A 27502-nucleotide genomic window follows, 5' to 3' on the forward strand; every position below is an offset into this window, starting at 1 on the left:
AAACTCTGGCATCTGTCACTAGCAAGAGGACAAAGTACCATGGGGAGATTGTAAAATCCCACCCCCAACCCCCTTCCTGGCAGATGTACTGGTAAATTTTGAAGAGCAGGCACTCATCATGACAGTCCCAAGCAGAATCCAAGCATGCAGGCAGCTGTGTTGATCCCTATCAACAAACCAGTTCTAGCGGCTTTTGTCTCTACCAGGAGCAGGTCTTTTATAAAGCTATTAGGTCTATTGCAGATTCAAGACCAGACCACCCCAAAATACTTTGCATTACAATAAAGATAGCTCACAACTATATATTGTTGCTGAGATGACTAAAGAGATGAAGGAAAGAACACTTTGGCTTAGTAAAAGGTCCATGGGCCACTAGGGCATTGCATTCCCCTCCATCCCAGGAAGAATACCAGTAAAGGAAGATCAACATGGCCCTAGTGTAAATGCCTGTTAAATCTTCACCTCTCATGTTGGCATTGCCAAACAAATCTCTCTCCTCTTCTCTTTCCCTCCACTTCCCAAGTGTGTCTTTCCTTTTAGTTTATAAGTTTGGGGGGAAAGGTCTGTTTCTTATTTGCATTTTATGTTCAGCACCTGCCAGCATGGCATTGTGTACTGAATACTAATTGATGTAAGCCACTATGAGAAAGAATGACTGAAAAGTTATATAAAAATATAATAAATAATATTCTGGCCATATATAGCAAAAATACACACACACATAAGTTTAACTGTTGCTGCAGGAAGAACAGCAATACTTCTGTATCCACCCTTGGTTCACTTTTTTTAAATATATAGGCTCCTATGCACTGACACAGCACAGCAGAGAGCATTTAGCTTCCAAGCTGGTGTGTGGGTGTGTGTGTATTTCATGAAATATGAACCTTTTGTTTAAAATGGCATGGGTAGGGGGCCTTGTATAATTTTTTCACTTTACACTAATTTTGCTAATACCCCAGAAGAGGCCATGACACTCACACAAACACATTCCAAACAGCGACTTGTAAATATAAACACTGATGTCAAGCTATCTGAAGGAAGTACATTTTCACAATTGCAACGGATGGGAAGACTTTGGATATTGTGTACTTGGAAACCTATCATGTTTTGTTAGTGCAACTCCTTTGTTTTTATTTATTTATTTATTTATTTCATCTCATTTCTATACCACCCAATAGCGGAAGCTCTCTGGGCGGTTCACTTTACACTAATTTCACTAATACCCCACAAATACCCTTTACCTTACCCAGATGTAGAAACCGCAGTCAGGACCTTAAAATCGTAAACTGTCAGATGATTATGTATCACATTCTATCCCTCCCGCCCAACAAGGCGCTGAGAGCAGCAGACATGCCCTCTTTTATCCTCACAACAACTCTTGTGAAGTAGTGGAGGCCCAGAAGTGATGGCTGGCCCAGGGCCCCCCAAGAGGCTTCATGGCAGAGTGGGGATTAGAACCAAGATCCCTCTGCCCATAGCCCTCTACCTACTACACCACACTGCCTTCCAGTGCCCGTTCTCATTGCCACCACATACTTATCCAGTAAGGTAAGGAATAAAAAGGGGACCTCTGAGCATGTACCAAGCGCACTACAAAGTCAGCACAAGCAGCGTCTACATATGCAAGCGTTGTAGGGCTCCATATATAAGGCTTGCAGGGGAAAGAACTGATTCCCAAACAAGAGAGATGACATGAGATTAACAGGTCGGTAGGTAGACGGATGCTTTGCCCTCAGGATCCTTCCCTACACGGCAAAGGGGGCCAATATTATCCTCTAGTCCCCGTACTCTGGTGGTCTTCTTTCAAACAAAAAAGAAGCAACCACCCAGCAGCCTACGTGAAGGCAATTATTTCCCGCCGCTCCTCCCAGTCTGCTCTATTACAGCCACACCGACCCCGGGAAGGGGTGGTGGCGAAGGAAGGGGCGGGGGGGTAAAGAAGACCAGCCCCACTTCCAGCCCCCTGCTTTGCTCCGGACTGAGCGCTTTTCGCAGCCGTTTGTCTCCAGTCTCTTCCCGTTTACTGCCGCCGCCGCCGCCGCCACGTCCGTGTCCCCCCGGCTCGGCTATCTCGACAAGGCCGAGCAGGCCTCCCTGCGGCTTCTTCTTCCCCTCAGAGCGCCTCCGGCAGTGACCGCGCGCCAGGACAGGCAGAGGCAGGTAAATGGGCGCGGGAGTCTCGTCAGCCGCCGCCGCCGCCGCCCGGTTGGTCGATCTCCCGCCTTTTTTCTGAGGAGAAAGGAGGCGGCCTAGTCGTGGCGGCCGAAGAGACAAGCAGGCGCCTCCTCCATCCGCACCGGGAGGCTTGGGCAGCTGCCCGGGCATGGGGAGCGTGAGAGAGCGGGGGTGTCGCGCACGGGTGTGGCCTCGCCCTTGAGTAGGCGAAGAGCCGCGGCGGGCTGAGCGGCGAAAGAGGAGCCGGGCTTGTAATTGGCCTCGCCCGGGCCGCCGCCGCCGCCGCCCCTTTGCCGGGAAGTTCTCCCGGACAGGCCGCGTGGAGAGCGCCGGCAGCGCTCTGGTGCACGCCTCCCCGCCTTAAAACACACGCGCTGGCCCAGGAGAGGGGTCGGGCAGAAGCCCAGCATCCACAGCGGGGCGCTGTTATTCTTGGGACCGGGCGAAATGCCACAACAGAGTGTGCAAGCTTTCAGCTTCACTAGGGCTCTTCATCGTGCTGGGGTGGGAAACGGAAAAGATCGACCGTTCTTATTTGGGATGGGCACAGAAGGGGGAAAGTGCATTTCGGAGGCTGGGCGATATTTGTCCCCGCATGGAAGAGAGAAAGCAAATGACGTTAATGCTGTAACCCTAAATGTAGTTCCTCTAAAGCGTCTGATTACTGTTGATGGAATCAGCGTCCAAGTAAGCGTGTTTAGGAATGCAGCGTCATTTTTTCTGGCATTGTATTTCACTTATACTTTATAAAGGAAAAGTGCCTTTCCTTCAGTAAGCACAGGGCACCAACGGTTTGGGATGTGGGGGTGGGGAAGCTACATCTGAGGGGCACATTCCCCAGCCCCCAGAACTCCAAGGCCAGTGAAATTATTTTGGTATCTGAGGCAGAAAAAGAAAAATCCCACAGACACTTCCCCTTCTAACTGGCAGTAAAAATACTGTAATATATAACAATTTAATGCACTTTCATGGAACTCAAAATCAGGTGCCTCAAGCAGCCACCTAATGATACGGCTGGTCCTGCAGGCTCACCCTCACCACTGCTCATGCTACCAATGCTGCATATTTTAGAAGTAACTGTTAGGCTACCTTACCTAGGAGAAAGCCCTATTGATGTCGTTTTCACTAGGCATGTATAGACTTGCACTATGTTTGTTCATAGATTTTTCGACCTTTCTATTTGCATACTAATGCCACTAGAGAAGTTACCATAGCACAAGATTATTGGAATAGTTTATTACAAATCATAGCAAATATAAGAATGAACAGATGAAGGATTATTCTCAGTGGGAACTTGGGCCTAGATTAAACAGTCTATGCATTTAACATTGTCTGGATCACCTGTAAAATTCCATGTTTGAGGCATGGTGATAAAAGTCTCATCTGAAAGTACCCCAAGGCTCAGGAGCTCATATGCATATCAATAAAATGCCACACAAAAAGAATCTTGATAGATGTGTGATCTCATCAAGATACTTTTTTGTAGTGCTTTTGCAGTGTGATCAGGCACATTGGTAATGTAGATATGGGAAAAGACACAAATGAATGGAAGGAACTGGAAGTGGTGACAAAGTGTACGTGCTCTAATTTTGGAATTAATTCTAGAAATTCTATCAGTAACACACGAGTACAGGAGGACGGAAGAGCAGACCAAAGGAAGAAGAAACAGAATTGAGAAAATCTGTTCATTCATACTGTTAAGTAACTATAGGCACATCCCATGTACTGTGGTCAGGGCTTTCAGGAAGGCCTGAGCCTAGCACCTCTCTTTATAAATTATGCACTGCTTTTTATGCTTTTATGGAGGAATGCCACTTTTAGGCCATGGGCTCCCAAAGTTCTAGGAGCTAAAGAATAAGAAGTATCCACTCTAACAGAAATGGGATGCCATGCTTGCTGATTGTGCTGGCAAGCAGCTATAGCTTGGCGTTTTTAAATATCCAGTTTAATACTAGGCACAACCTTGACCCAGAGCAATAGTTTTATGATCATGGAGGGAACATGTTGCAGAGGAAAGCAACAATTGTTCCAAAGTAACAAATTTCATCTACCAGGAATATATCCTGCAAGCTGTTACATCTAAGTGTAGACAAAGTTCCAAACTTCCCTTTAATGCATCACATAGAGATTTTACAACTGAGACATCACTTCAGGTGTTGAAAACTTGAATATAGCGATGATGCTCATTTTCAGAACAGGTGGGTTTGGAAACAATGACCCCTTCAAACTGTAACTAGCTTAGTAAATAAGCCTTCCCACTTTCCTTTCCCTAAGACATACCTTCCAGCAGCAACCAGGGCTGTGGGGAGATACTTTTCAGCCTTACCAACAGGAAATTCCCAGCATAAAGGCTTCTGAGAATTGTAATTTGCTAGGGTTTATTGCAAAATTTTGGCTTAAATTGAAGAATGTAGGGAAAACCACTAAACCATTCAGGTATGACCTAAATCATATCCCTTATGAATATACAGTGGAGGTGAGGAATAGATTTAAGGGATTAGGCCTGATAGACAGAGTGCCTGAGGAACTATGGACGGAGGTCCGTAACATTGTTCAGGAGGCAGCAACTCAATCCAAACCAAAGAAAAAGAAATGCAAGAAAGCAAAGTGGCTGTCTGATGAGGCTTTACAAGTAGCTGAGGAAAGAAGGGAAGTGAAAAGCAAGGGAGAAAGGGGAAGATATATCCAACTGAATGCAGAGATCCAGAAAATAGCAAGGCCTTCTTACATGAACAATGCAAAGAAATCGAAGAAAACAACAGAATGGGAAAGACTAGAGATCTCTTCAAGAAAATTGGAGATCTCAAGGGAACGTTTTGTGCAAAGACGGGCATGATAAAGGACAAAGAAGGCAGGGACCTAACAGAAGCAGATGAGGGTAAGAAGAGGTGGAAAGAATACACAAAAGCACTATACAGGAAAGATCTGAATGTCCCTGATAGCCGTGATACTGCAGTCACTGAACTTGAGCCGGACATCCTCGAGAGTGAAGTCAAGTGGGCCTTAGGAAGCATTACTAAGAACAAAGCTAGTGGAGATGACAGTATTCCAGCTGAGCTATTTAAAATCCTAAAAGATGATGCTGTTAAAGCGCTGCTCTCAATATGCCAACAAATCTGGAACACTCAACAGTGGCCACAAGACTGGAAAAGGTCAGTTTACATTCCAATTCCAAAGAAGGGCAAGGCCAAAGAGTGTTCAAACTACCATACAATTGCGCTGATTTCACATGCCAGAAGGTTATGCTCAAAATCCTACAAGCTAGGTTTCAGCAGCATGTGAACCGAGAACTACCGGAAGTACAAGCTGGGTTTCGAAGAGGCAGAGGAACTAGAGATCAAATCGCCAGCATTCGCTGGATCATGGAGAAAGCAAGAGAATTCCAGAAAAACGTCTCTTTCTGCTTCATTGACTACGCTAAAGCCTTTGATTGTGTGGATCACAACAAACTGTGGCAAATTCTTAAGGAGATGGGGGTACCAGACCACCTTACCTGTCTTCTGAGGAACCTGTATGAGAGTCAAGAAGCAACAGTAAGAACCAGACATGGAACAACCGATTGGTTCAAAATTGAGAAAGGAGTACGACAAGGCTGTGTATTGTTGCCCTGCTTATTTAATTTATATGCAGAGTACATCATGAGAAACGCCGGGTTGGATGAATCACAGGTTGGTATTAAGATTGCTGGGAGAATTATCAACAACCTCCGATACGCAGATGATACCACCCTAATGGCAGAAAGTGAAGAGGATCTAAAGTGCCTCTTGTTGAGGGTGAAAGTGGAGACTGCAAAAGTTGGTTTGAAACAACATTAAAAAAAACGAAGATCATGGCATCTGGCCCCATCACTTCCTGGCATATAGAAGGGAAAGAAATGGAAGCAGTGACAGATTTTATTTTCTTGGGCTCCAGGATCATCGCAGATGGTGACTGTAGCCATGAAATTAAAAGACACTTGCTCCTTGGGAGGAAAGCTATGGCCAACCTAGACAGCATAGTAAGAAGCAGAGACATCACCTTGCCGACAAAGGTTCGTATCATCAAAGCTATGGTTTTCCCAGTAGCAACGTATGGCTGTGAGAGCTGGACTATAAGGAAGGCTGAGCGCCGAAGAATTGATGCTTTCGAATTGTGGTGCTGGAGAAGACTCTTACGAGTCCCCTGGACTGCAAAGAGGTCAAATCAGTCCATCCTAAAGGAAATCAACCCTGACTGCTCATTGGAAGGACAGATACTGAAGCTCAAATATTTTGGCCACCTAATGCGAAGAGAAAACTCACTGGAAAAGACCTTGATGCTGGGAAAGATTGAAGGCAAAAGGAGAAGGGGCCGGCAGAGGATGAGATGGCTAGATAGCATCACCGATGCAATGAATATGAACTTGAGCACACTCCGGGAGAGAGCACAGGACAGGAAGGCCTGGCGTGCTATGGTCCATGGGGTCACGAAGAGTCGGACACAACTTAACGACTGAACAGCAAAGGGCTTCTAAAGGCACAGATTAAACCGTAGTAAACTACACTTTGGGGGGATCGTTATGTTGGGAGCTTCCTGTTTCAAAGGCTTTTTAGCACTTAGTGAATGGCTGAGGAGCAGCATTTTGCCCCACCCACCCCCCTTCCACTGGTAGTAGTGATGGTAGGGTTGTTTTGGGAAAGGGAATGGGATGGGGCTATACAAGACAGACAGGGGAGCACTGGCAGGAATGTACTTAGAATGGGTTAGGTACTTCCAAGGTTTCATATAACTTGGAAAAAGCCTGAGTTTTGAGACAAGTGCATTTGAAATCAAGGTGGGGAAGTTTCCCCTTCTGTACTTGAAGGTCTGACAGAGACTGTAAATGACTAAGTCATTTACTGCAGAGTAAATTAATAAATCAGTGGAACTAACATGCAGAAAATATTTGTGTAATGCATCCTTCACCAGTTTTTAGCTGTTGCTTTTTAATAATTGTTTCTTTTACCTTCTCCACATTAGCTTTTCTTTGAGATATATAATTTTACTGGGCATAACATTCTAAAGATTTTAATTACAAGGTGGGGCGTATTTTTTTAAAAAAATTAAATGAATGAGTTGTGAGAGATTGTGCAGGGCTGGAGTTCCAGCTAGGCTTGCTCCCAGTGTTGCTCCTCCTGAAGATGATTATAATGTTCTGGAAATGGGTGGGGACAGGATGCCAGGAACAAGCAGTGAGTCTAAGCCACAGAGGCTGCTATATAAACAGCATGGGACAGCTAGACAGGAGAGGGGCAAGGAAGGACAAGAGCTGGATTCCAAGTGGTGGAGACGGACAAGCACCAAGGCAAGCTTTGTTTCCTGGGAATTTGTGGAAGCTACAGTGCTAGGAGATAGATTTTTTAAACTGGGGGGAAGTATAGTAAAAGCTTCTACCTCTGTGATGAGATAGCCCTCCCTAGGCCAAGGTCGAGGCTGGGAGATATTTAGTTGTCTGCTAAATTGACTCCAAGAGGTCTTCTCAGTAAGGGAATTTATCACACAAATTTAATAAAACTGGTATATAGCCCTCTTTTTTCTTTCTTCTTCCCTAACTTCCTTCTGTCCTACATTTTGAAAGGTGGCAACTTCCCAGTAGAATTCAAGATAGCAACTATTCCTTTCACTTCTAGTGCTTGACCATATGATATGTCATTTACTTTTGCAAATAATGTATTCCTTCTTGTACTCAGCTTGCAACCTGGCTCACCTTTTCCAGAACTGAAGGAAAGGTGTTTTTGATATACCCTTTCTTTGACTTAACCGGGACATCATTTATACTGCTCTTTAAACTGTCAGTTACCTATAATTACATTTGTATTGTTGTTAGCCACTTTGAGCAACTTCTGGTGGAACAAATAAATAAATCAAGGAAACCAGAATTTATCTTAATTTAGATTATACCCACCTCTAAGAGAGTATGAGATGATGCTGGACTTGCTGGACTAGATGGGCCCTTGGTCTGATCCAGCATGGCTCTTCTTATGTTCTTATATTGTTGCAGAACTCAGAGTCAGAAAGACCACGGAGTGAAGGAAAAAGAGTTTCTTTATTTAACGCGCGGGCTTAAGGCTGGAATCATTTCCAAAGAGCCAGAAGCCCCGATTTACATCAGCACATTGTTTTTATAGATATTGTGACACATAGGAAACGGCTCCTCCTCTCCCTCCCGTGTGGGGTTGCAGTCCTCAACATTTCTTCTCCTAGCACCATTATTTATAATACAAGAAATGGGTTATAGGGTAGCCATGATAAGCAGAGAACAGAAGAGAACAGCAGAGAACAAGATATACAATTCTATGACCTTAGCCTTTGTTGACAAGATAAGAAATTCCTGTGTCTCGTCATCTTACAAACATATATTTCAGAGAGCAAGAGCTCAGCAAGAGCATGAAGCATGAGACTGCATGAGGCAGTCTGACCCCCGATATGGCTGCTACAATATCTTATGTTCTTATGAACAAATTATATTCAGTTTCTGGTTATAATAGCTTTTTAAAGAAACAGGAAGGATCTGATTAGAGAAGATGATACTTCTACATATTTGGAGAAGTTTTAGAAGCACTAGTAGCACACAAACATCCTTCATCCCCTTTGGTATGTGTGGTGATTTACTGCCCCAAACCAGTACTTTTGGGTTCTACAGAAACTAAGTGGATTCAGCATAGCAAAAGATTTAATTAGCCTCCACAAACTTCTTTTCCCACTTTCACCTGTAACTTCTCCCACATAGCTGCAGGCTGATTATACCAAAAGGAGGGTTAGGACAATATAATGTCATATTCCAGGAAGTGCTGGGGAGGCTGGATGAAAAGTGCATCATGCCACTGCCATAGGACAATAGGAAGATGCCTTATACTGAGTTAATCAGACCTTTGATCCAGCTAGCCCAACATTGTTGACAGTGACTGGCAGCAACTCTCCAAGATTTCAGGTTTACCTGCCCTACCTAGAGATGCCAGGGATCAAACCTGGGACCTTCTGCATGCGGACCATGTACTCTGTCACTGAGCTATGGCCTCACCCCGATTGGGTTTTCAAATAAGTTTTACCATTTAAAAGGAGGAAGGAGGAAGTCCTCAGCTACCTCACCTCGTAAAGTTAATTAAGGTATGTACAACCTTCATACAACCTCCCCAATTCCTCTGAAGTAGTACCTCTCTGAAAAGAGCTACTTAGTTTGGGAAATTCTCCTCCATTTCCAGTCATCATTCTTCTTCCCTCCTCCCTTATCCTATCCTGGTCTTTCCTTCTCTTTATTCCATCAGAGCAAGTGTTTGAATTCTCAAGTGAGGTGGGTGATGGGTGAGAGGGATTCTGGGTTGTATTTGACTTTATACAAATAGACAAGAGGATTTATTTTCTCCTTTTCATCCAGTTCTTTGGGAAATGTGGGTTCACATGGTTGCAGAGGAAGGAATATGGGGGGGGTTGTTTGTCAGTTGCCATTATTGATCAACGGAATGGCAAGCTTTAATAAATAAAAAAACAGGAGTTAATTGGGGGACAGAGGACAAGAGATAAATACTGCTCACTTATCGATGCCTCTATATGTCTATTCAGAAGTAAGTACATTATGTTCAATTATTCTTACCCCCAGGAAAGTGTACATAGGCTTGCAGCCCAAGTTATTTTTTTGGAGCCTGATCCTCTGCATGTTTACTCAGAAATAACTCCTCAGTTGTCTAGTCCTGCAGGTTTAATGAACTGCCCACACCGTTCCATTCCACTGACTTGGCTACCCTTTAAGCTCAATCCTGTGCCTGTTTTGTCATTTGTGTTTTGCCAAGGACACTAGTTTCACTGGTGAGAGGAAAGGACTTTATATATCCTCAGAGATATTTTCTCTATAACTTAGCACTAATATTGAAAACGGACTCCTTGGTTGAATTGTAGTGAAGTGTTGGCACAAACTAAGTTATGGGAGGAAGAGACAAGGAGGGCTTACACATAACGAGGAGGTAGCATTGTTGTTGTTAAGTCATGTCCGACTCTTCGTGACCCCATGGACCATAGCACGCCAGGCCTTCCTGTCCTCCGCTCTCTCCCGGAGTGTGCTCAAGTTCATATTCATTGCATCGGTGATGCTATCTAGCCTTCTCATCCTCTGCCGGCCCCTTCTCCTTTTGCCTTCAATCTTTCCCAGCATCAGGGTCTTTTCCAGTGAGTTTTCTCTTCGCATTAGGTGGCCAAAATATTTCAGCTTCAGCTTCAGTATCTGTCCTTCCAATGAGCAATCAGGGTTGATTTCCTTTAGAATGGACTGATTAGACCTCCTTGCAGTCCAAGGGACTCCTAAGAGTCTTCTCCAGCACCACAGTTCGAAGGCATCAATTTTTCTGCGCTCAGCCTTCCTTATAGTCCAGCTCTCACAGCCATACGTTACTACTGGGAAAACCATAGCTTTGATGAACCTTTGTCAGCAAGGTGATGTCTCTGCTTCCGACTATGCTGTCTAGGTTGGCCATAGCTTTCCTCCCAAGGAGCAAGCGTCTTTTAATTTCATAGCTACAGTCACCATCTGCAGTGATCTTGGAGCCCAAGAAAATAAAATCTGTCACTGCTTCCATTTCTTCCCCTTCTATATGCCAGGAAGTGATGGGGCCAGATGCCACGATCTTAGTTTTTTTAATGTTGAGTTTCAAACCAGCTTTTGCACTCTCCACTTTCTCCTTCAACAAGAGGCTATTTAAATGCTCTTCGCTTTCTGCCATTAGGGTGGTATCGTCTGCGTATCTGAGGTTGTTGATAATTCTCCCAGCAATCTTAATTCCAACCTGTGATTCATCCAACCCGGCGTTTCTCATGATGTACTCTGCATATAAATTAAATAAGCAGGGGGACAATATGCAGCCTTGTCGTACTCCTTTCCCAATTTTGAACCAATCGGTTGTTCCATGTCCGGTTCTTACTGTTGCTTCTTGACCCTCGTACAGGTTTCTCAGGAGACAGGTAAGGTGGTCTGGTGCTCCCATCTCTTTAAGAATTTGCCACAGTTTGTTGTGATCCACACAATCAAAGGGTTTAGCATAGTCAATGAAGCAGAAATAGACGTTTTTCTGGACTTCTCTTGCTTTCTCCATGATGCAGCGAATGTTGGTGATTGGATCTCTAGTTCCTCTGCCTCTTCGAAACCCAGCTTGTACTTCTGGTAGTTCTTGGTTCACATGCTGCTGAAGCCTAGCTTGTAGGATTTTGAGCATAACCTTGCTGGCATGTGAAATGAGTGCAATTGTACGGTAGTTTGAACACTCTTTGGCATTGCCCTTCTTTGGAATTGGAATGTAAACTGACCTGTTGAGTGTTCCAGATTTGTTGGCATATTGAGTGCAGCACTTTAACAGCATCATCTTTTAGGATTTCAAATAGCTCAGCTGGAATACTGTCATCTCCACTAGCTTTGTTGTTAGTAATGCTTCCTAAGGCCCACTTGACTTCACTCTCGAGGATGTCCGGCTCAAGTTCAGTGACTGCACTATCATGGCTATCAGGGACATTCAGATCTTTGCTGTATAGTGCTTCTGTGTATTCTTTCCACCTCTTCTTAATCTCACCTGCTTCTGTTAGGTCCCTGCCTTCTTTGTCCTTTATCATGCCCATCTTTGCACAAAACATTCCCTTGAGATCTCCAATTTTCTTGAAAAGATCTCTAGTCTTTCCGATTCTGTTGTTTTCCTCGATTTCTTTGCATTGTTCATGTAAGAAGGCCTTGCTATTTTCTGGATCTCTGCATTCAGTTGGATATATCTTCTCCTTTCTCCCTTGCTTTTCACTTCCCTTCTTTCCTCAGCTACTTGTAAAGCCTCATCAGACAGCCACTTTGCTTTCTTGCATTTCTTTTTCTTGGTTTGGATTGAGTTGCTGCCTCCTGAACAATGTTATGGACCTCCGTCCATAGTTCCTCAGGCACTCTGTCTATCAGGCCTAATCCCTTAAATCTATTCCTCACCTCCACTGTATATTCATAAGGGATATGATTGAGGTCATACCTGAATGGTTTAGTGGTTTTCCCTACATTCTTCAATTTAAGCCGAAATTTTGCAAGAAGCAGCTCATGATCTGAGCCACTGTCAGCACCAGGACTTGTTTTTACTGACTGTATAGAGCTTCTCCATCTTTGGCTGCAAAGGACATAATCAATCTGATTTCGACATTTACCATCTGGTGATGTCCATGTGTAGAGTCGCCTCTTTTTCTGTTGGAAAAGAGTGTTTGCTATGATCAGCGTATCTTGACAGAACTCGATTAGCCTTTGTCCTGCATCATTTTGTACACCAAGGCCATGCTTGCCTGTTATCCCAGTGATTTCTTAACTTCCTACTTTAGCATTCCAATCCCCTATGATGAAGAGGACATCTTTTTTTGGTGTTAGTTCTAGAAGGTGTTGTAGGTCTTCATAGAATCGATCAACCTCAGCTTCTTCTGCCTCGATGGTTGGGGCATAGACTTGAATTCCTGTGATGTTGAATGGTTTGCCTTGGATTCGTACTGAGATCATTCTATCATTTTTAAGATTGTACCCCAGTACTGCTGTTCCCACCCTTTTGTTGACTATGAGTGCTACTCCATTTCTTCTAAGGGATTCTTGCCCACAGTAGTAGATATGATGGTCACCTGAATTAAATTCGCCCATGCCTGTCCATTTTAGTTTGCTGATTCCCAAGATGTCGATGTTCAATCTTGCCATCTCATCTTTGGCCACCTCCAGCTTACCTTGATTCATTGATCTGACATTCCAGGTTCCTAAACAATATTGTTCTTTACAGCATCGGATTTTCTTTTCACCACCAGACACATCCACAGCTGAGTGTCCTTTCGGCTTTGGCCCAGCCGCTTCACTCTTTCTGGCGCTACTTGAAAATTCCCTCTGCTCTTCCCTAGTAGTATATTGGACACCTTCCGACCTGAGGGGCTCATCTTCCTGCGTCATCTCTTTTAGCCTTGTGATACTTTCCACGGGGTTTTCTTGGCAGGAATACTGGAGTGGGTTGCCATTTCCTTCTCCAGTGGACCACATTTTGTCAGAACTGTCCACTATGACCTGTCCATCTTGGGTGGCCCTGCATGGCATAGCTTATGGCTTCACTGAGTTACACAAGCCCCTTCGCCACAACAAGGCAGTGATCCATGAAGGAGGGAGGTAGCATTAAAATATATCTATATCTATTCATTCAGTGTCATGTGGAGGAGGACTGGCCTGTAGGTCTCCCAAAGTTGCCCACTCTTGGTTTATACACATGTATACACATGCAAATTTATGTCATGGGCCTGTGCCCTGGATCTTTCAAGAACATAGTAACGCCAGTGGGAACATGTAAAAATCTAACCTCTGGGCTATCTACAAACCTTAAGGGTAGTAATTCAGAGTTTGACTGGAAGAAATATATCTCTGAACTAGAAACACACACACACACACACACACACACACACACAGTATCTAAGAGGGGTGGCTTTCATACACAGTTACTTTAATCTCCTTCTCATAATTTCTGGCAACTCATTTTTAAATTTGTTACTTCCCTGCTAAACTGTGATCTTACGGCATTCTTTGTATGGGGAGTGATGATTGAAATTTGAATTGCTGTATCCAAATAATAACTTCAGTACGGAATTGTATGATTGTACTTTGCCTGTACTATATAGCAAGAGGTCTGCTACTAAACAGTCAGAGCTGGTGATGGTAGATATTGAGCAGAAAGCAGATTTTTTTTCTTCAGACTTTACTTTTCTCCCTTATTTATACTCTATGGGATAAACTTTTGTCCTGCTCTTGGAGCCCCTACAGATATAGGTTTTGCTAATTTTGAAGGGAACATAATCTGTATTTGACATGAATTAAAAAGCAGACTTCAGGGATTCTCCCTTTCTCAGTGAATGAACTAGTAGAAAAACACAGAATATAGAAAGTTAATGAAGTATGTTATTTTTATTTGTTTCTAACAGATATACAGTTCAGAGAACAAGAGTTAAAATGAATAGTCAAGGACAAGTTGACATGTTTCGTTGTTGGAAGTGTAGAAAATATGTAGCTAACTCTGATTGCTTGATAAAGGACCAGAATACAGATGTACTTGAAGTAAGTAAAAAAACTTTTTGTTCTAGGTCATTACTATAATATTTATATGTAACACTGGAATTTGCCATGTTTAAAAATTGCACAATTTATAACCCCTATTTTAATAGGAATCATATTATGAATATTCACCCACTGGAAAATTTAAACTACATTGTTTATCAAATAGAGATTTACCAATATTTTTTTAATATTCTGAAGCATGACAGCTAGCATTACATTATGTCTGCACTGTAGAGATTGTATATAAACAGTGCACAAAAGGCAATTTGGCAAGTCAACAATAGTAAAGGGAAATAATTTAAGAGAATTTGGAATTATGTGTTTTTGCTGTTATACTAAGTAGGTGTCACTTTCATAGCAAAGAGTGTCTTTGTAGACAGCTTATCTTTCCAAGGTTTTCTACATCTGTGCAACGCAGACGAGTGCGGTAGACTGATCAGTGTGATTTACAATTACGACTTGGTGCTATTAACTCAGAGCGGGCATTAAAATGGCAAATGTGGTTCAGTGTGAGCAAGAGTAAAATGATGCACATTGGGACAAATAATCTGAACTTCACATATGCTAATGGGATCTGAGCTGCCGATGACTGGCCAAGGAAAGGATCTTGGAGCTGTGATGGATAGCTCAATGAAAATGTTGATCCATTGTGCTGCTGCAGTGACAAAAGCAAATTCCATGTTGTGGATCATTAGGAAAGGAATCAAAAATAAAACTGCCAATATCACAGTACCCTTATACAAATCTACTGCAACCATACTTGGAATACTGTATATAGTTCTGGTCACTGTGCCGCAAAAAGGATATTGTAGACCTTAAAAAGATGCAGAAAAGGGCAACTAAAATTATCAAGGGGCTGGAGCATCACCTCTGTGAGGAGTGGCTACAGTGTTCAGAGCTTTGGAGCTTGGAAAGAAGGCAAGTAAAGGGGGGACATGATAGAGGTGTATAAAATTATGCATGGTGTGGAGAAAGTGGAGAGGAAGAAGCTTTTCTTACTCTCTCATAATAATAGAAGCTTGAATAGTGAAAGGTTCAGGATATAGAAAAGGAAATATTTCTTCACACAGAGCAGTGTTAAACTATGGAATTCACTACTACATACATGGCGATAGCCACTATCTTGCTGTTTTAAAGGGGATTATACAAGTTCATGGAGAATAAGGTTACTAATGGCTACTAGTCCTGATGGCTATATATTACAGCCAATATCAGAGGCAGTATGCTTCTGTATACCAGTTGCTGGGGAACATGAGCAGGAGGGTGCTATTACATTCATGTCCTGCTGTGGGCTTCCCATAGGCATTTGATTGGCCACTGTGAGACCAGACTGTTGAACTAGATATGTCTTTGGTGTGATTCAGCCACAGCTTTTCTCATATTGTTATGTTCTCAAATAAGAGAACCGGGAAAAACCTCTACCTGAGACCTTTGAGAGCTGATGTTTCCGTGAGTATACAGTATGTGGCTAGGTGGACTGATGGTCTAACTCAGTTTAAAGCAGCTTCATGAGTTGTCAGTATATCATAAATCACTAGATCAGAAAACCAATGACATTTAAAAAATGTGACGTTTGAATCTTAGTTTAAAAAAACAAAAAACAATGCATTTGTGCAATTCCTGCTGCTTTGCAGCATCAGTTAATTATCAGGCAGGAGTTTCTACTCACTTCCCTGCTGACATTTTTCATGATTCTCGTTCAGAGAGAAGAGGAAAGTGAAAGGGCACCATGCTGATTCTTTATCCACAATGAAATGCTGTGTTTTCCAGGGAAGAAAATAATTGATGGAGAATAACATGAATTTTCACTCTTCTAAGCTAACATAAACATAGACTATTGGCAACTGCTTTATTTTTAATCAGATTTGTACAGAATCAGAAATGCCCATACTTTATAGCAGACCTTGAAATAGTTTGTCCTCCGTAGGAAATGAAGTAATCTGCTTTTGAGAGTCAGTGTAGAAGGTGGAGGGTGGGGGGTTTATCTGCTTACAGCAGAGTGGCCTATCTGCAGTCTCTCCTTCATTTTCTTCTGATGTTATTATATGAGAAAGAATAACAGGCTAAGTGAACAGTCAAGTGCACCATGTGAAAATACGCAGGAACAGTATGTGAATTATTTTGTGGTACACGACTGTGTGTGTTTTTTAATATAGAGTACCCTTAGCCCCCTCTATCTTCCACCTGTCATCTGACTAGCCACAAAAACACCAGGCTGTTATGCAGCAGCTCCTCTAAAAACAGTAGACAATAATATTGTATTTTAAAGTTATTTATTTATTTCTAAATGTAAGATTGCTTTACACAGTATCATAATTAACTAAAAGCCTCCAGTGCTTTCCAGGTTTAGTGTTAGGATTGGTAGCATTTTTTTCCTTGATTGTCAAACACTTCCTGCCTGGATGGGTGGAAAATGGATATCTGACATCCCACAAGTGAATTCCCTAAATGACTTTTTCAAATAAAAAATAAATATGAAAGTAAGTCTCTGTCACATGCAGAAGAAGGAGGGGGAAGCTCAATGGGAGATTATGCCCAGAATAAATACATGCACATGTGCATACAAGCACATACTTTTAGATGAAGTACTGTGCTTGTTTTACTGATTGCCTACAACAAGAGGCTCAGGGAAAGCTGTTTCCTATATACATGTACCTGCATGTATGGAAAGCATTCTTCCCTTGCTGAAGCTTCCATGATCCATTTACTGTCCAAACTGGTGGACAGTGCATGCAAGTTGTATTTAGGGATGAACAAGAATTTAATTCCTGTTCGCAAATCATGCAAACATACCCTGTTCACAACCATTAACATGAGCAGGAACGTAATTCTTTGGAAATTTTCACAATTTCCTAAACTTGTGTTTGCATTCAAAAGTGCATACTTGCACACTTCCAAAAATGCTCATATGTTCATTTTCAGAAGTGCACATGTACATATTTTCAGATACATGTATTTGCACAAATCCCCCCAAAATCCGCATTTTATTTTAGCGTGGCGGGGGGGGGGGAGCACATTTTTGATTGGAGGAAAATGTATATTTTTAAAAATGTGTATTTTTTCCAATTGGAAAAAAATCATCCACGTATACAAGTGCATATTTTTCCTGATCAAAAAGTGCATTTTTCTCTGATTAGGGGGAAAAAAGATGCTCATGTTTGGAGACACAAACGAGATGAAACGAGCTTTGAGAACCTCAAAGCTCATTCCAAAGTATTTGGAGAACCTCAACAAACTCGAACATTGCATGTTGCCCATCCTTAGTTGTATTTCCATCTCTCTGGAGAAGAAAACAATGCACATACATATCTAAATCCAAATATGTATCCTATAAGCTAATGTATCTTCAGCTTGTCAGAGGGCTCCAGGGAAAAGCAGGTTTGATAAGAAGCAGTATTAGGACAGACACGCTGGCCCTATTCAGATGTGACTGGGGGAAGGGTGGTTAAAGGAACTATGATGGGTGGGATAGGAAAAGACAATACATGCGCCTGTCGCACAACCAGGAACCACATAGTTTACTTACCCCACAGAGTAGTTAGTTCCCTGGCCTCCCACTGCTGGTTATTACAGCATCCGTCATGCCGGGAAAACACACACACCGAACACTCCATCCGTCGCTATGCGATGGCAACTATAGACCATAGAGTGCCGCCAGAAGTACTGGATGCTCTAGGCCTTTATGGTTATATAGATCTTTATGGTCACAGCCTAGAAACCCCCTGGAGCCCGTTTTAACTACAGGAAAGGCTGCCGTACATAAAGGTAAGCAACCCTGGGGCTCCTTAACCCTGCTGCAGGAGGGTGGTTACCCAAGGTGGTTTACTAACTGTCATTGTTGGGATTCTCAAATTTGTCATCTAGTAAACTAGAAAATCTAAGAGGGGCAAACTTAAGTGCTGTGTGTGATAATACCGGGCTTCAAAAGTAATATAAGATGAGGGATATGTTATCATTCTCCAGACCAGAATGCTCAGCATGATTTTGAGATGGTAAATGAAATCAGGGAGGCATCCGAACAAGGAAGTGTTATAATAATGGGTGACTTAAATTACCCCCACATTGTCTGCCTGGATAAATGTATTTATCCAATCAAAGAGATTAAATTTCTTGATGCCCTAAATGACTGTGTTCTAGAACAGGTGGTCATGGAATGACCAGCAGGGAGGTGACCCTGGATTTAATCCTAAGCGATGCTGCCCAGGACCTAGTATGACATGTCAGTGTTGCCGAACCAGTTGGGAACAGCAACGACAGTGCTATCAGGTTTAATATATATTTAGAGCACATCCTATACCTGTTTAGACAAAAAAAAAGTTCTACATCTCCCAGCATTCCTTAACCAGCCATTACTTTTTTCAGTCTAAACAGGCATAGGATCATGCCCTTAAGTGAAAAATTGCCAAGGAAGTCCACCACAGTCCCATTTGACTTCAAAAGAGGTAAGTTCCCTAAAATGAGGGAACTGATAAAAAGGAAATTGAAAGGGGGAGTCAGGAGGGTTAAATCCCTTAAAAATGCTTGGAGGTTATTCAGAGCCACAATAATAGAAGCTCAGCTAAAATGTATCCCACAGGTTAAGAAATGTAGCACCAAGTCCAAGAGGTCACCAGCATGATTAACAAACAGTATCAGGGAAGCAATTAAAGAAGGAAGTCTTGCCCAAATGAGAACAAAGGGGAGCAAAAACTTGTACAAAGGAGATGCAAGCAGACAAAAAGATGCAAAAAAGCATATCACTAACAACATCAAGGCCAACAGTAAAGAATTCTTTAAATATATCAGAAGCAGGAAACTAGCTAGGGAGGCAGTTGGACCGTTGGATAACAACAAGCAGTACTAAAGGTGGATAAGGAGACTGCTGAGAAACGGAATTAATTACTTCCATCTGTCTTCGCTGCAGAAGATACAGGACAGGTACCTTCCCCCTTACAGATGTTTTTAGGAAGGGAGTCTAAGGAACTGAGGCAAATAGTGGTGACAAAAGATGAAGTTCTCACCTTATTGACAAATTGAAAGTTAATAAATCACTGGGCCCCAATGGTATCCATCCTAGAGTTCTTAAAGTACTCAAAGGTAAAATTGCTGATCTAACATAAATATGTAACATGTCCCTAAGATCAGCCTCTGTACCAGAGGACTGGATAATGGCCAATGTAACAGCAATTTTTAAAAAGGGATACAGTGGGGATCTGGAAAATTGCAGGCTGGTTTGTTTAATGAGTGTTTCTGGTAAATTGGGTGAAAGCATTATTAAAGATAAAATTAATAAGCATATAGAAGGGAAAGTCCTGCTAAAAACGAATCAATATGGTTTCAGCAAAGGTAAGTCATGCATGTCTCACTAAACTTTTAGAGTTCTTTGGGAGTGTCAATAAACATGTCAACAGTGGTGATCCCATAGACATAGTTTATCTGGACTTTCAAAAGGCCTTTGACAAAGTCCCTCACCAAAGACTCCTGAGCAAACTTAGCAGTCATGGAATAAGAGGAGAGGTCCTCTTATAGATCAGTAGCTGGTTAAAGAAGAGAAAGCAGAGTGTGGGAATAAATAGTAAATTCTCCCAGTGAAGGGATGTAAAGAGTGGGGTCTGACAGAGATCTGTACTGGGACAAGCTTTTCAATTTGTTCATAAATAATGTGGAATTAGGAGTGAGCAGTGAGGTCAACAGGTTTGCTGATGCCACCACATTATTTAGGGTGGTTAAAACAAAAAGCTATTGTGAAGAGCTCCAAAAAAATCTATCCAAACTGGCAAATGCAGTTCAATGCAAGCAAGTGTACGGTTATGCACACTGGGGAAAAAAATCCCAACTTCACATATACACTGACGGGATCCAAGCTAAAAGTGACTGGACATGAAAGAGATCTTGGTGTTGTAGTGGACAGCTCTATGAAAACGTTGATCGTGCGGCTGCTGTGAAAAAGGCAAATTCTATGTTAGGCATAATTAGAAAAGGAACTGAAAATAATACCGTTCTTATACAAATCTGTGGTGTGACCACACTTGGAATACTGCATACACTTCGTGCACCACACCTGAAAAGAATATTGTAGAGTTGGAAAAAGTGCAGAAAGGGGCAACAGAGGGAGCAATCCTATGGAGATAGGCGGCTGCCGCCAAACTCGGAGGCAGCAGGGCAGGCAGAGTGCAGAGGGGATCTTCTCCACACTCCAGCCACCCTGCATTTGCAGCTAGATGGCTGATTTCAGTTGCCTAGCCGCAGTGCTTCGGAGTGGGGGGCAGCCAGACAGCACATACGCATCATGCCAGCCTTTCCACGGTCCCTGCCCCACCCCCAGAAACACCCCCTTTCCTCCTGCTCTGTACTGCTCTTACAAACATGGAGCCGGGGATGATCCACACCACCTATGAGGTGGCGGGGGAGGGGGCAGGGAGGTAGTTTTCTCAGAGCGTGGGCTCCAAGGTCGGTTCCCGAAAATCGAATAATCCTATGGCCATCCAGCCGCTGTCTAGCGGCCATAGGATTGTGACCTAAAATGAGAAGGGGGCTAGAGCAGCTGTCCTATGATGAAATGTTACTACATCTGGGACTGTTTAGCTTAGAATAAGAGGAGACATGATCGGGGTGTACAAAATTATGCAGGATGTGGAGAAAGTGGATAGGGAGACATTTTTCTCCCTATTTCATAATACTAGAACCCAAGGTCATCCCACGAAGCTGATTAGTGGGAGATTCAGGACAGATAAAAGGAAGTTTTCTTCACATAGTGCATAGTCAAACTATGAAATTTCATAGTTTGAAATTTCAAACTATGTTTGAAATAGTCAAACATAGTGCATAGTCAAACTTTGCTACCACAAGATGTAGTGATGGCTATGAATTTGGATGGCTTTAAAGAGGATTGGACAAATTTACGGAGGAGACGGCTGTCGATGACTACTACTCCTGATGGCTAAATGCTACATCCAGTATCAGAGGCAGTATGCCTATGTACACCAGTTGCTGGGGAACATGGATGGGAGAGTGCTGTTGTACTCATGTCCTGCTTGTGGGTTTCCCATGGGCAGCTGTTTGGCTACTGTGTAAACAGAATGCTGTACTAGATGGACCTTGGTCTGATCCAGCATGGCTCTGATGTTCTTATGACTGCTGCAGGGCTATTTTTATTTATTTTAAGAACTTATATTCCACCTTATTTCCAAAAAAAGGAACTTGGGGCAGCTAACAAAAAGAATACCACATAATATTTAAAACAATGATCAAAACCATTTAAGTCCCATATTTATATAATAACAATAAACCAACAAAATGTAATAATAAAAGAAAAATAAAACAGTGCTAGATGTGTGTGTGTTTTAGCATAACAGTAAAATAAGCAGTCCTCGCTCCTGCCATTTTTAACAAATGACCCCTTAAAAGTTGAGCTTCTGCCTTCACTGCATCATTTCGAGTTCATGTAATATTTTACAATATTTGACGATGGTCAAATAATATTTATTTTGTTTGTTTAAAATATTTATCTCCCCCACACACACTGCATTTGCAGTACTTAAGGTTGCTCATAGTGGTTTAAAAATCAATAAAATCCAATAGAAAATAAATACATCATAAACAACAAAAGTAAAAGTAGTTAAAACAGAGACAGGTGCAGCAGATCAAACCAATCTTTAAAACTCCCAGAGAGACAGCCACCAAAAAATCTTGACCCTAACTGGTCAATAGAATAAAAAGTTTTAGCCAGGCAGCAAAAAGCAAGCAGAGATAGAGCAAAATGGAGCTCCCTCCTTTGGCTCTAGTGGGGCATTCCAAGGTGCTTCCAGATGGAGGGCTCCCAGCACTACTAGTCAAAAGACATTGTTAGTGATTCCATCTTTTTGTTCTTAATGGATTTTTGTGAAAAGAAAAGGGGTGGAAGAAGTGATGGAAAACCCCAGGAGTGTTACAAGTGGAAGAAAATGTTGTCTGGACACACACACCCTTAAAAATTCATAAATAAGGCTTGGCGATTACATGATAAAAGCCTTGCCTGGAGCAGCCCCAGAATTTAAGCTCAGCCACAGAGGAAGTCCTCTTCCTCCATCCTAACCAGCCATGCCATGGCCACTATTGGAAGATGACAAAGAGCATCCCAGCAGATCTTAGGGAGCAGGCAGACTCTTCTGGGAAAAGATGGTCAATTGACAATATTTGACCAATCAATTGACTGGTATGCCAGTACAATAGTCCACATCGTTACAAGCCTTCAAGCGGGCGCTAAAGACTCACCTGCCTACTTTGGCCTATAATTGAGTTAAGAGTCTACTGGGGCTGTTGTGTAGATGACAATGTCTGGTTTTAGCTGTTATTTTGATTTTATTACTGTTATTGTTTATTATGTGTTTTGGTTTTAAAGTTTAGGGTAAACCATACCAAGATGGCGTACAACAAAGTGTGGCTTATACATCTTTTAAGTAAATAAATCTACCTTTTTTTTTTTTAAACCAATGAATTTTACTATAGTTTTCAAGTATAGGCTATTAATGGCACTGAGCTAAGTGAAAGACAAAAGAGGCTATCTACAACTATGCTCTGACTTAGGCTGGACAGCCATTTGTCAGGGATGCTCTGACTTGGATTCCTGCATTGAGCAGGGGGTTGGACTCGATGGCCTTGTAGGCCCCTTCCAACCCTACTATTCTATGATTCTATGACTTGGATTCCTGCACTGAGCAGGGGGTTGGACTCAATGGCATTGTAGGCCCTTTCCAACCCTGTTACTATTCTACCTGTTCACCATCCTTTTCATTCATTAAAAAACTTACCACTTACATGGATGGCTCCCAGTAGTGAGTTTAGGCACTGATCACGTCCACACCCACTTACCTCAGCAATTCTACATAACTGGATGCTCCCAGACCATTCACTGCATATATTGGGCTATTACTCTTCTTGTGTTTTACTCAGTGAGATATTGGTTAGAAGCTGGTTGGAAGGGAAGAAGGGTGGTGGGGGACTAACTGGAAGGAGAACTGGTGTAAAAGGAGAGCTTTATGAAGGAAGAATTTGCTTGAAGACAACAGGGAAGGGTGTGGAGAGAAGATGAAGGTGAGAAATGGAGAAGATGGATTTTAATGTACAAAATTTACAAATTTTGGCAAATGTAGGATCAAAGAAGATGATCATGGAACTGGAAGTGGAAATACGAACAAAAATTTCTCAAAATAGAAAATATGTCTGAATGCTATTAATTCACTGCATTTTAATTTAACAGCAGTCTCATTCTTCAACTGCTTCTCAGGATATCTGTAATGTATGGCACATGAACATAGAAGCTCTTCCAGACTGGGTGACTTGTATAATAGAAAAGGTAAGTTATTTAGAGCAAATTGCTTAATTAAAAGCTAAACCATTGATTCAGTTATATTTTATTCCCCTACATATTGAGATTGCCAATTCTGTTCTAGAAAAAGCTCATGTGTTCTTTTTACACTGCATTGGGGCAGGGGACCTGTCTGGTCTTACAAAAGAATAATTATTAGGTCATGGTAATGGGCAGTAGAATTACAACTTTATTATTTCATATTTTATAGTTCCTTAAAGCCAGTAAGTGCCTTTGGAATCTTTTTAATAAACATGTTATTGTGAGAGATCTCTTCTGCCTTATTTGGCATAAGGATATATATCAACATAAACAAAATCTCTGTAAAATTGTACTAGGCTGTGTTTCCACCAGTGATTTACTCCAACCTGCCTGCGCCATGGGGTCTCTGTGGTTCCATGACATCGTGGCCATTCAGCCCCACTGTCGCATTTTATCGCTGAAAAACCGCTTCTTCTGAGACTGCTTATAGCCCGACTTCTCCCGGTTATGGCGGCTCCATTACTGACCTGTTTCCATAATCGCACTGGGCTCACTGTCTTAGCCCTGCCCATCAGGCGTGTAGCCCGGCCTTTGTGGGTGTGTCACTCTGACCTCAGTGACCCAACCCTTTCCATCCCTGTTTTCCGGAAGTTTCATTGCCGTTTTGGAGCAGGATGCGAGGGACCAACTTTTAAAACATCATTGAAAATAAGCACTAGAACATAGCCCATGACCCCCAGTCAAGGGGTGTTTTCTCCCATTGTGCTGAATGAAACTTGCCTTTGAATGCTTACATCAGAACTCAAAGATTCCCCCTCAATTGAAATGGCACACTTTTAAGTCCAATTCCTTAAATGCGATTAAGCAAAATTAAGTGAGACCTCGAGGCTTCGGTCCATTGCCTTAGGACATAACTCCTTCACAGCTTCCAAACACAGATCCTGTGCATTAAAATGAGGGCTGATTTTGCTCTCTTTCCCACAACAAATCCATTACTGTCTTGTCAGAAGTAACTCCCATTGTGGTCAATGAGGTCCCCTGGGTTAAAATGGGGGCTAGTTTCCCTCTTTGTGTGTGTCCCCCTCTTTCCCAGCACAAGCATATGTGTGTCTACACGGAAGTAACTGCCATTGTGCTCAATTAGGCTTGCTCCTGAAATGCCTGCATCTGGACTTTCAGGGGAACGGAGAAAGGGGGGGTGAGGGAAGCCTCTCTTCACAGCAAAGCTGATTCCTTTTTAAAAATCCTGTACTCTTCCATTAGCTTCTCCTTCCATTGTTCTGGAAACACGGCTGAGGAGGCAGGAACACTGAAGTTGTGTGAAGGAGAGGGGGAGATGATCCTGGAGGGAGCAGTTGCAGATGAAAAGATGCACACATAAGCACCCATTTTAGGGGCAAGAAAGAAATTTTAAAGGGGTGTGGGATGCTTCAGACACAGTGTTTTGATTTCTCACCACTTCATTAATGCACAACTGCACTTTAAATCCCCATTTCAGGAGCAACAAGGAAGGTTTAAAGGGGGGAGATGCTCCAGGCACAGCACTTTGATTTTTTGCCCCTTCGTTAATGCACAATTGTGGTTTCAATCTCTGTTTTAGGGGCAACAAGTTTTTCGCTCCTTCTCTAAAGTAAAACAAAAGCGCTGGGAAGGCAAGGAGGAAGGATACTGGCCAGAGCAGGAAACTTCAGTGGGGCAGAGGAGGTGAGGGAGGGGGGAATCAGAAATAGGAGGAGGAGGGAAAACAGACAGGGTAAGCAGAACCTACCCACTCCAAAAAGGCTCCACCCAGCCATCAAGAGAATAACGCGATTAGGCTCTGTGGAAATAGCGCAGCCCACCAGGGTACAACGATGATAGACCAGGTCCTTTTGGGACATGGAAACACATGAGACAGAAAATGCGCTTGGGAAAACAGCACAACAAAGTTGGAAAAGAAGTGAAGGTGATAGTGTGGAAACACCCCCCAACTTAATGCCGTAGTCCTGCACATAGCTAGGATTTTTACATCCTGGAAATTTCAGTAAAATTTCATCAAACTGACTTGACATGAATTATAGTTTACAAGACTATTTGATGATTATTAAAGTTCCTTATTAAAGTATGCAGTGATTAGTACAAATCTAAGAACAGAGGCTTTAAGAATATCAAGGAACATTTTGAAATGGTTACACTGAGAAATTAACATCTGAGAGTTTTCCAGAATTATGCATCTCAAGCAAGTTTTTTTTTTTTAAAAAAAAAACCCTAGGTTGTGTTTATTTGCCCCTTTTCAGTCATAAAGCAAGATGTTAAGATGTTTTCCTGCTCTGTGGGGAAAAAAGACTTGCAGAATAGTTTCTTATATTCTGGACTACAAAGAATTCATTGTTTGTTTTCTTCTTCATTATCCATAGGCACAGTGGACAACTGGAAAATTGAATTGCCCATTCTGTGGGGCCCGTCTTGGGGGCTTTAACTTTGTCAATAATACAAAATGCTCCTGTGGCCAGTTTACAAATATCCATCTTTGCAAGAGGCGAACTGACTGCCAGACAGCTAGTTCAGTTACATCACCAATATTACAACTAAAGCACTTGTCACTTTGTAAAGTTCATTCTAATTTTAACAAGGAAATACAGCAGAGTGTGACAGGTGGAGCTTTGGGAGCTAGAAATCAAAGACTTTCATACATGGCCAAAAATAATGACGGTATTGGAAGATTAATGGAGGCACTTTGCCTAGAGGTGAGATCAACCAGCTTTGAGATGAATAGTAAAAAATTACACTTCAAACTGTCTAATCCAAAAACAAGTATTTCAGCTTCACTGGCTATGAATGACAGATACAGTGTAAAAGCTTTTCATAGAAAATCACAGAGTTTGGACTTGAACTTCAGAGAGAGGCTTGTCTTGTTGCCTACTTTATATGGAACTTCCATGACCAAGAGACCTGTTTTCTCCAGGCAACAAGAAACACAGTCTTTTAACATAAAGGGTTGCTTACAATTAAAGTCCAGTAGAACACGTAATTATTTTCAGTTCCCACTTAAATCAGATGCTGGTGAGCTTCCAAAGACTTTTTCTGTTACTTCCAACAGTGTATTACCACCAGAAGAGACTAAGTTTAATCGTTGTTTAGAAGCTTCCAAAAACTATCTTGGGAATGCTACTACTGACCAGCAGCTGTTCCTGTCTTCATCAGAGAGCACTGCAGAAGAAGACATTGTGCAACAGCCCATCACACCTCTTGGTCAACTTCAGCCCTTGACAATTATTGATCAAAAACTGAGCAAGAGAAAAAGAAACCGACTGAATAGTTTGAGGAGGAAGCAAAAGTGGCAAGAGAGGTGGCTACAAAAGCAGGTACACATTAAACAATTTAGAGATTGTATTACATGAACAAATTTGGTGTGATTACCAAGGGGAGTTTTGGTGCATTATATCAAATTAACAGTTTTTTCTGAGAATGTGCTTTGAGCTTCTAACATAAAGGCAACCTATGGTACTTTAGAATTGCTTGATTATGTTCATTTTCCATATGCTCAGCATTCCGTTTCTGTAGTACAGCAACCTCTAAATTGGAACCGTGGCTGTAAGAATAGTATATCAATTCAGATATCATACCAAATAATAGTTAGCACAAATCATGATTTGTAAACCCAGTTCAAGCCATTATTTCTTATTCTGGTTTGTTGGCTGATCTCAAACAATGGCTTATTGATTCGAGTATCATTTCAGACCATATATAGGCTTCCTTAACTATGGTTTGGCATGATGTCTGAATTAAACCATTGGCTGGGGGACTAAAATCTGCTCAAACATTTCACATTGTTATAAAAGATACTAGAAATGTAGGGAAGAAATGTGCATGTGTGTAAGTATTTTTTTTGTCCTGAGCAAAGACTTGTAACATTATAAAGCATGAGGAGCCAACTTGTGGCCCTCCAGATATTTTGGCCCACAACTCCC

The 27502-nt window shown here is 42.1% G+C and overlaps 1 protein-coding gene across 1 annotated transcript in view; it reads left to right on the forward strand.

Moving 5' to 3' along the window:
* The first annotated feature begins 2037 nt into the window (after positions 1–2037).
* RNF180 (ring finger protein 180) overlaps positions 2038–27502 on the forward strand; it is a 101007-nt gene continuing 75542 nt past the window's right edge. Inside the window, exons 1-4 of the mRNA XM_084833316.1 lie at positions 2038–2160; positions 14113–14245; positions 23463–23558; positions 25949–26896. Of these exons, the coding sequence (XP_084689442.1) occupies positions 14141–14245; positions 23463–23558; positions 25949–26896 (1149 nt within the window). The 5' untranslated portion in view covers positions 2038–2160; positions 14113–14140. The remainder of the gene's footprint in view (positions 2161–14112; positions 14246–23462; positions 23559–25948; positions 26897–27502) is intronic.

Source organism: Heloderma suspectum, chromosome 2 (genome assembly GCF_057233095.1).
Source record: "Heloderma suspectum isolate Gila_16-S chromosome 2, 16-S_ref, whole genome shotgun sequence".
Lineage (NCBI taxonomy): Eukaryota > Metazoa > Chordata > Lepidosauria > Squamata > Helodermatidae > Heloderma > Heloderma suspectum.